We start from the raw sequence: 9,861 nt of genomic DNA, 5'->3' as shown, positions 1-9,861 counted from the left end.
TTTCTTTCTTTCTTTCTTTCTTTCTTTCTTCCTTCCTTCCTTCCTTTCTTTCTATCTTTCTTTCTAAACAAGCATTCTCTTAGGTGCTCATGGATGTGAGCTTGTTTGGTGTATGATTATATAAAAATCTGTTAGTGTTTGTGCAAATGTGTTAGCCTAGCACGCATGTGTTGATGATACATGCTTCTACATGTATGCACAAGTGAGAGCATGTGCTGTAGCCATGGGTGTACTCACACGGTGGGCACATGCACCCGTCTGTTTCTGTGCACACACATGAACTGTGAATAGCCATACAAGATGCTATTGGTACAAAGGCCCTGGATTTGGAGCCAGAAGACCCAAGGTGCAGTTCCAGGATCTACAACTTCCTAGCTATGTGACCCTAAACACATCATCTCCTCTCTCTAAGCCTCAGTCCCCTCCTCTTTAAACCAATGGCATTTATAACGGAAGTAATGACAGCCCCTGTTTTTATCACCTTTGAAGACTAACTCAACACTTTTCAGGGTCTTCACAACACTCCTAGGAATATTGGGTGGGTATAACTTATCAAAGCTAATTCCATGGTCTTGGGGGTCAGGGTAAACTCCAAAATGCACTTCCCAGCAGACAACACTTGTGTAACCTTAAAAGGTCTGATAGCAGCCTTGGGTAGGCATGTGGGGGTGGGGGGTGGGGTGGAGGAAGGGGAGAGAAGGCTCCTTTTTATCCCCATTTGTAGATAAAGAGGCCCAGAGAGGTTAATTGTTTGTTCAAAGTCACACAGCAATTGAGCCTGGGAGGCTTCTGTGGGAAACTTCTCTAGGCATACTATCATACTATGCTTGATATATAGGATATTTAAGAGGATGCTGTTATCATCTGTGTGTGTGTGTGTGTGTGTGTGTGTGTGTGTGATGGTGGGCACATATATTCTTGTCTATGTCTTGTGCTTTTTGACAAGGCGCTTTTTTTGCACGGTTTGTGTGTGTCGGGGCTTTGGTGTTGAGTGAACTGGTTGGTCAGGCTTTCTGTGACCCCTGAGGAAAGGCTCAGACTAGGCTGTGCTTCCCAGAGGCCACAGGGGGCATGTATGTGTACATCCCTTTCCTGGCCAAGGGAATACTCTAGTGAGCTAATTTGCATGAGAATCCCAGAGTCCCTTAGGAGCTGCCAGGAACTCGGATGACTTGGGCATTGTGGCTTTTTCCTCCTGACCCTTCTCCAGGCTCAGTCAGATGGCCAAAACTTCAAGCCTTGGACCAGGTATGGGGGGTCCTGGGGGTCATAACACCACAACCAATAAGCTGGAGACCCTGAAGGAAGAAGAGGAAGAACTAAAGAGGAAGGTAGAGCAGTCCAAGGTGAGTGGAATTCTCAGCTTCCATGATTCTGGACAGAGAGACCTAATGGAGATAGATCTCACTATGGGCAAGTCATGGTTCATTTCTCAGTCTGTTTCCTCCTGTGTAATAGGGATAATTTTGCTCTGAGTGGAAGCCAATAAGGAATTAATTTTATTGAAATGCAATTATAAAAATATCAATTTTTTAAAAAAGTGGGCAACTAAAAAAGGAATGGCCCCATGGGCACATGGGTAGTAAGTAGCCAAGGATATGAGGGACCTGGGAGTTCAGTTCAGTCCAGTTCAGTTTGGCTAGCACTTATCGAGTGCCTACTCTATGCCTGGCCCACTATTAGGTGCTAGGAATGGAAAAACCAGCACAAAGCATCGGCTGTCATCAGAGAGTTCATATTATGCTGGGGAGGAGGGATCATTACGGGCTGTCATCCCTGCCCGAACTAGAGGCAAGCCCAGGAGGACAGGCTTAGGGGTGGGGAGGAAGGCTGGGACTGACCCAGAGCCGTTTGGAGCCCTGCTACATCTCTCCCAGGATGAGTATCTGTCCGATCTCTATCACTTTGCTACGAAGGAAGACAGCTACGCCAACCACTTCATCAATGTAAGGGTCTCCAGGAGTCCTTCTCCATCTCTGCCCCGAATCCCTGCCCCAGGGGGTATGGTCAGACTAGTGGGGAGAGTTCTAGGGCTGGGGAGTGGAAAGGTACCCTGGCTTCCCCAATTGGAGGAGGAGGAAGAGGCTGTCAAGCTTCCCACCTCCCAGCAGGGGGACAGTGAGCCTCTTCCTGCACTGATGGAGGTCCTCTCCCAGGGTGGCCTTGGGGGAGGTGGGAGAGGAGCTCAGACGCTGGAATCCCTGATTTCTTGGCCCCCAAGACTCCCCTCACTGCCCTCATCTCGTTCCTCTTCTTGAACAGCTGCTGGAGCTCCAGGCCAATTACCACCGCAAGTCTTTAAGCTCATTGGATACAGCCTTGGCTGAGCTGAAGGAGAGTCATAGCCACACAGGTACTGGCAATAGCTCCCTCCAGTCCCTGCCCCAGCCCTGCCAAAGGCATCTGGATTTAATGGGGAGCTCCAGACTCTAAACTCCTTTTAAGGCCTCTGTGACCTCAGCCAAGTCATTTCCCACCTTATCCTTGATGCCCCCACAGCAGAACAGAACAAGTGCTGGCTCTGGAGAACCAGAAGCTGGGTTTAAACATGCTTTCTCATTCCTAATATTGCCTGTGTCCTTGGTCAAAATCCCTGTTTTCCTAGGCCTGTTTCCTCATCTGTAAAATGAGAGGGCTTCCACTAGATGGTCTCTGAGGGGACCCTTCTAATTCCAAAGCTATGATTTGGAACATGTTTCCTTTTTTATTTTAAAAATTTCGACCTCATTTTTATCATTTCAGGTTTTAGTGCTAGTGTTTTGTTTCAAACTGCACTAATATTGGGGACTCTGTATTTCCCAATATAGCTTTCCTTCCTCTGGCTCCCTGAGAGATCCAGACAGCTTCTATAATAAAGAATCAAATAGTGGGGGAGGGAAAGTGGAGCAGAATTAACCAAAGTGCCAACCAAGACTGGCGTTAGATAGCAGAGACCATGTGAAAAAGCATCATAGTAGCACCTGCTCTGACTAGCTCACGGCTATTCCAGGGCAGGGCCTGGTCACCTTTGTCACCAGAACAGTCTCTTTTTTTTTTTAACCCCTTTTCTAGTTTAGAATCCATACTAAGTAGGGGATCCAAGGCAGAAGAGTGGTAAGGGCTAGGCAGTGGGGGTTAAGTGACTTGCCCAGGGTCACACAGCTAGGAAATGTCTGAGGCCAGGTTTCAACCTCGGACTTTCCATTTCTAGGCCTGGCTCTCTATCCACTGAGCCATCCAGCTCTTGATAAATTTTTCTTGGATGGAATTGAATTGTTGGATTGGGGGAGTGACCATGAGCACCCTGGTGGCCAGGCTCTGTCCTAGGTGCTGGAAACAGAGACAAAAATGAGAGCAGTCCTTGCCCTCGAGCAGCTTATATTTTACTGGTGATATTAAAGGCAACATAATACATACAGAGGAAATGTTTTTTTTTAAATGCTACAAACATAGAAGGGAAAATTATATGAACTGTTTTGTTTCTGAATGAACAAAGTGAGTTCAGACCTACCACAGATGCCGAAAGAACAATATCCAATACCAAACCTGGATAGTATATGCAGGGCGTTCCAAAGGTCTACTTGAACTTGAAAATGTTGGGACCCCCTTTAATTGAATTTGCCACCCATTCTCCATGCCCCCTCCCCCCACCAGTGGCTTCCAAATTTCCAGAAATTTTATATGTATCCCTGATGGAGGAAAGGAAAAAGCAGGCTCCCTGGTGGTTGGTGACGGAGTGGGGAATGGCTTTGGTTTGGGTCACTGTGCCTCCTCTGGGGGCTCTGAGAACGCTCCTAGAAGCAATGGGTGTTGGACAAGAGGGATTTAAAGGGAAGTGGGGTGGGGAAGGTTGAAGTGGAGAATGATGAATAAGGAAAACTTTGCCTCTCCTCTCCCCCACCACCTCCAGACTTTTGAAGGTGTAGCCTCAGTCCTGTCTAATGTAAACATGATTAACTAAGAAATTAGAGTGATCCTTTAGAGATCATTTAGTCCAACTCCCTCCAATCCAATAAGCTTTTGTGAAGTGTCTAGGAGTCTTTGCTAATAAGTGTGCCTGGGAAAACAGGGATGGCTCCTCTCTCCCTCCCAATTGACAAGTAGGGAAACTGAGGTTTAGGAGGGGCAAATAACTTGCCCAGCATCCCACAGAGAAGCCAGGATTCAAAGCCATATACTGCTTCTGAATTCTCTCTGTGTGTGTGGGTAGAGAATGTTTTTTAAACCCTTATCTTCCATCTTAGAATTGGTTCCAAGACAGAAGAGTAGTAAGGGCTAAGTGGGTTGGGGTTAAGTGACATGGCCAGGATCACACCACTAGTTAGTATCTGAAGTCACATTTGAACCCAGGACCTCCCATCTTCAGACATGACTCTTTATTTACCAAGTCATCTAGTTGCCCGTGTGTGTGTGTGTGTTTAAACCCTTACTTTCCATCTTAGAATGAATACTGTGTATTGGTTCTAAGGCAGAAGAGTGGTCAAGGCTAGGCAATGGGGGCTAAGTGACTTGCTCAGGGCCACACAGCTAGGAAGTATCTGAGGCCAGATTTGAACCCAGGACCTCCTGCCTCTAAATTCACTGAGCCACTCAGCTTCCTCTGTGTGTGATTTTCATGAAAAAGTTTCCAATCCACACCCCTTTGTTTTCATGAATTCCTGTTTCCCTTCCACTGGAAAAAGAAGAAAATCTGCTCCTTTCAGACCAATGGGAGGGAAGGACAGAGTTCTTTCTCCTATATACACTGAGAGGGACCTGGATGTGGATTTGGAAGGGACTTCTGAGGTCAGCTAGTTTTACAGAAGAGGAAATGAGGAACAGAGGCCCAAAGTGGTATAGATCATAAGGACAAGGCGTGATTTGAACCCAGACCTTCTGACCCAAGTCCAGCATACTTCCCATAGCATGGAGTTTCCTTCAACGAGGGGATTCCTGACCTGAACTGGGAGGAGAGAAGGCGGGGAGGGTCATCTAAGGGCTTAGAAATGATAAATGGAGAGTAGCTAAAGGATCTTTTCAGTCTCATGTCTTACCTCCATGGCTATTCTTTCCAAGGAGGGGCACTCTCTCTTTTCATCCCATCTGATTTCCTCTTCCCCACACAGATAGTAGCAGCCACCTGTCAGATGCTCCCTCCACCCAAGTGTTTGGGGTGGCCCTGAAGACCCATCTCCAGGAAATGGGCCGGGACATTGCCTTGCCTCTGGAGGCCTGTGTGTTGATGCTTCTGTCTGAAGGCATGAAGGAAGAGGTAGGAGGGAGAAGGGCACCCACAGGACCCAGCCCATACCCAGGAGGCTGGTGAAATCATCTTCCCAGGTGGCAAAGTAAGACTACTTAGCCCACTTGGCTATAGAGGATTGTAGAAGGAGAGTTGGATTAGTACTTAGAGACTGGTTCATCTAGTCTTCCCATTTTATAGATGGGAAAACTGAGGCCTGGAGAAGGGAAATGCCTAATACTACAGATAGTGAGCAGAGCTGGGATTCAAACCCAGCTGGTATGTTTGATAAGGACTTCCACATATATCTCTCAACAACCCTATGAGAGAGGCAGGCCAGGGCTAATGTATCCCAGGTAAGGTGCCCTGAGAGCTCAGATGATTTGGTCAGGGTCACACAGCAGATTAAAGTCAGGGCTGGTACCAAAAACTGGGCCCCTCCTGCTTCTGAAATGAGCCCCCTTTACCCCCTTCTGGCTCATCACTAGTGTTGGGAATTCTGTCATGCAGATCTGCAGGCTAAGAACATGATTCAATGCTCCCAAGGTGGGCGAAGCCACAATCAGTCATGTCTGCTTCAGGGTGAAGAAGTGTGTCGGGTTTTTTCCTGGGTGCACGATGTTAGATGGCATGGTTGGAAGTAACGTTTCAACTTCAAAGTTGAGATTGGAGAGAGAGGCTGCCCTCCTTGGAGGGCGGGGGGCAGTGAGTCCAAGGCACCCAGGCCTTGCTTCCTCTCTCCCCACCCTCCTTGGCAGCTAGTCCCATCCCTTTACCTAGATTCACTTCTTCCCATTATCCATCCCTTCTTTTCTTCCTCAGACCTCTGTGGGGACTCTGCCACCCCCAGGCCTCTCTTCTCCCTGACTTCTTTGCCTCAGTGGGCAACCCTCCACAACAATGGCCTTCCATTTCCCTAGGGCCTCTTCCGGCTGGCAGCAGGGGCCTCCGTGCTCAAGAGACTGAAGCAGACAATGGCTCTCAATCCCAGCAGCCTGGAGGAATTCTGCTCTGACCCTCATGCTGTTGCTGGTACCAGGGCCCCAGACTGGGCTGGGCATGAGGACTAGCTGGGCACATGCTGGCTTTTCATTGTTTTTTTTCCTTTCATCTTCCTTTCTCTTTTTAGCCATTCCTTCCTTCTCTCTTTCCTTCCTTCCTTTCTTCCCTTCTCTCCTTCCCTCTTTCTTTCCTTCCTTCTTTCCCTCCTTCCCTCTTTCTTTTCTTCCTTCCTTCCCTCCCTCCCTCCTTCCTTCCTTCCTATTATTTTCCTTTCTTCCTGTTTTTCTTTTCTCTCTCCTCTCTCTCCTTTCTTCTCTTTCCTTTTTCTGTCCTCTTTCTCCCTTTTTTCACATCATCCTCTTTTATTCTTTCCTCTCTTCCTCCCTCCTTCCCTCCTTTTGTTTCTATCTTTTTTTGGTCCCTTTAGCTTTTATGTCACTTTCATTTCCCGGAATATCCCTCCCCCTCCATCACCCATGAAACATCCCTTATTACAAAAAAACAACAAAGAAAGGCAGAGTGGGGAGAGGAAGTAGAGTTTGGCAAAACTAACCAACAAAGCAACCAACCCCTACAGGATATGTCACATTTGGGGCAGAGTGCTGTTCTGGAGGAAACATAAAAATCAAGATCTTTTTAACAATGATTTGGTGGCTTTTCTGGCCTGGAAAATATTTCACTTGCAGGTAGCTGATTCAACCATTCATGTTTCATTCCTTTGGATGAAGCATTTTTCTGTTGAAATGCCAGTGAGAGTATCAGATGATGTTCTGAAAGCAGGTTTAGATGGGGATGGGACCAAGGGGCTTCAGGAGGAATTAGTCCTCACCATTGTGTTTTTTTGTTTTGTTTTGTTTTGTTTTAAACCCTTACCTTCTCTCTTGGAGCCAGTACTGTGTATTGGCTCCAAGGCAGAAGAGTGGTAAGGATAGGCAATGGGGGCTAAATGACTTGCCCAGGGTCACACAGCTAGGAAGCATCTGAGGGCAGGTTTGAACCCAGGACCTCCTGTCTCTAGGCCTGGCTCTCAATCCACTGAGCTACCCAGCTGCCCCCTTCACCATTGTGTTTTGAGTGGTTCTAAGCTGGGAAGGCTGTGCTGGGATGAAAATCTGGTCATAGGAATGAAGTCACCTCTCATTTCTCTCCTCCTTTCTCCAGGGGCCCTCAAGTCCTACCTCCGAGAGCTTCCTGAGCCCCTTATGACATTTGAGCTCTATGAAGATTGGATGAGAGCTGCCAAGTAAGTGAGGGCAGAAAGCCAAGTGAGGCAGATTTACTGCCAGGAAGATCTGAGTTCAAGTCTTCCTCAGACACTTAGCATCTGGGGAAGTTACTTAGCCACTCTGAGCCACTGATGGGGGAAGATGAGCCTCAATGGCCACCAAGTCCCCTCAAATATGTCTATAAGCTTATGAAAATGAACAGAAGCAGCTAAGTGGCTCAATGGATAAGGAGTCAGGCCTAGAGATAGGAGGTCCTGGTTTCAAATCTGGCCTAAGACACTTCCTAGCTATGTGACCCTGGGCAAGTCACTTAACCCCAATTGCCTAGCCCTTCCTACTCTTCTGCCTTGGAACAAATATGTAGTATCAATTTGAAGACAGAAGGTAGGGGCTTAAAAAAGAAAAGAAAATGAATGGGAGAGTTGGAAGCCTTTCCTTCCCAGTGTTTTTTTCCTCATCCCAAATCCCATGGATTTTTCCAATTTGTATCCCTTCTTTCCTCATATCCAGTCAGAAGGAGCTAATGGCCCGACTTGAGGGCCTCCGAGAAGTATGTGGAAAACTGCCCAAGGAGAATCTCAACAACTTGAGGTGGGTCCCACAGTGCAGTCAGGGGACCCAACTTGGATCTCCCCTGAGTGGGGGATAGGATGGGCGGCGAGAGGGAGGTGGGTTTCAGGGAGGCTCATTCAGAGCCTGAGGATGAGGAGCTTCACTCTGGCAGGAGCCTCAGAACACTTCGGGTTCCTTCTCCCGACTCTCCTCTCCTCCCCCAGGTACTTGATCAAGTTCCTAGCTAGGCTGGCCAAAGAGCAGGAGGTGAACAAGATGACTCCAAGCAACATCGCCATTGTCCTGGGGCCCAACCTGCTGTGGCCACCCACAAGGGATGGGTAGGAGCCCAGAACCCAGAAACCTTAGGCCTAGAAAGGAGTACCTGGGCCGGGAGGGGCCTTAGCAAAAGATACTGGAATGTGGAATGTCAGAACTTGGAGGGGGCCTCAGAACAGGGAATTCCAGGGCTGGCAGGGGCCTTCAAATATGGACCATCTGGGCTCGAAGGGGCCTTCAAGCATATAATGTCCGAGCTGGGGGTGTCCTGAGAATGGCGAATGTCAGGGTTGGCGTTTGAGCTTGGTAGGACCTGCTCGAGCCTTTCTGAACTCAGAGTCTCTTCCAGACCAGGGGAAGGCATCAGAGGAAAGAAGCCTTTAGTGGAGGCTAGAAATAGAGATAGTATTTGATCGAAAGGCAGAACTGAACTCAGGTGTCAAGGGTTCTAGTCTTACCTCTGTTATGAAATTCCTTCAGACAGTGTGTGCTCAGGTGCCTTCCCCACCATGAACCTTGAGCCTGGCCTTTCCTGGGGGGCCAGGTGAGGGTCAAGTTCACTTTGCTAGGAAGTCACGGAAGAGGGGCAGAGGGAAGAGGAGCTGAGGCTTGGAGCCCAGAGCTAATGATGACCTCTTTACTCCCCATCTCAGGGACCAGGCTCAGCTGGACACAGCCTCAGTGTCCTCCATCCAGGTAGTGGGTGTGGTGGAGGCATTGATCCAGAACTCAGACACTCTTTTCCCAGGAGGTAAAGTCTTCTTCTATGTGTATGTGTGAAAGAACATGCCTATATGTGTGTCTGTACATGTATATATTTGTGTCTCTGTGTGTGACTCCTGCCAGCCTCTTTCCTCGCACCTATTCCAGAGCCCTATCCCCAGTGGAAAAATGATGTGTCTGGGGGCAGCTCAGTGGCTCAATGGATTGAGAGCCAGGTCCAGAGATGGGAGGTCCTGGGTTCAAATTTGGCCTCAAACACTTTCCAGCTATGTAACCCTGGGCAAGTCACTTCACTCCCATTGCCCAGCCCTTACTGCTCTTCTGCCTTGGAACCAATACATAGTATTAACTCTAAGATGGAAGATAAGGGTTATTAAAAAAAAAAAGAAGTGATGTGTCTGTGTTAGAGGCAGGGAGTGCCTGGCACGGTCATCCCTCTTGCAGACAGACACACCTACATAGACATATACACACCTACAGAGATCCCCTCACTCCTACCAGCACCAGAGTTCTGGCTCTGGAAACTAAGGGGCCTTTCCTCTCCCTGCCACCCTTCACCAGGAGACTTTGGAACAGAAGTTAGAGAGCTAGGCAGACCCTGCTCCACCCACTGGGATCTCTCTTCTCATCCTCAGTTTTCAAGTTTCTTCTCACAATAAAACTGCCCATTCTGTGTGTATCTGTGTGTTTGGCTGTGTCTATACATGTGTTTGTGTATGAGTGTGAGTGTGTGTATGCACATGTGTGTGTGTCTCTCTGTGTGTGTGTGAGAGAGAGAGAGACAGAGAAACAGAGAGAGAGAGAGAGAGAGAGAGAAACAGAGAGACAGAGGGGGAGAGAGAGAGAGAGAGAGAGAGAGAGAGAGAGAGAGAGAGAGAG

The 9,861-nt window shown here is 48.2% G+C and overlaps 1 protein-coding gene across 2 annotated transcripts in view; it reads left to right on the top strand.

Annotated features, from left to right (window-relative positions):
• SH3BP1 (SH3 domain binding protein 1) overlaps window positions 1-9,861 on the top strand; it is a 36,680-nt gene that overhangs the window by 18,217 nt on the left and 8,602 nt on the right. For both annotated transcript variants that reach the window (XM_044679715.1, XM_044679716.1), the window contains 9 exons: window positions 1,211-1,346; window positions 1,878-1,946; window positions 2,263-2,353; window positions 5,085-5,230; window positions 6,121-6,232; window positions 7,364-7,445; window positions 7,939-8,019; window positions 8,205-8,321; window positions 8,913-9,010. In XM_044679715.1, coding sequence (XP_044535650.1) covers window positions 1,211-1,346; window positions 1,878-1,946; window positions 2,263-2,353; window positions 5,085-5,230; window positions 6,121-6,232; window positions 7,364-7,445; window positions 7,939-8,019; window positions 8,205-8,321; window positions 8,913-9,010 — 932 coding nt within the window. The remainder of the gene's footprint in view (window positions 1-1,210; window positions 1,347-1,877; window positions 1,947-2,262; window positions 2,354-5,084; window positions 5,231-6,120; window positions 6,233-7,363; window positions 7,446-7,938; window positions 8,020-8,204; window positions 8,322-8,912; window positions 9,011-9,861) is intronic.

The sequence above is a fragment of the Gracilinanus agilis genome, chromosome 5, assembly GCF_016433145.1.
Source record: "Gracilinanus agilis isolate LMUSP501 chromosome 5, AgileGrace, whole genome shotgun sequence".
Classification (NCBI taxonomy): Eukaryota; Metazoa; Chordata; class Mammalia; order Didelphimorphia; family Didelphidae; genus Gracilinanus; species Gracilinanus agilis.
Note: the sequence above shows the minus strand (reverse complement) of the source record. Positions and strands in the feature narration are given on the sequence as shown.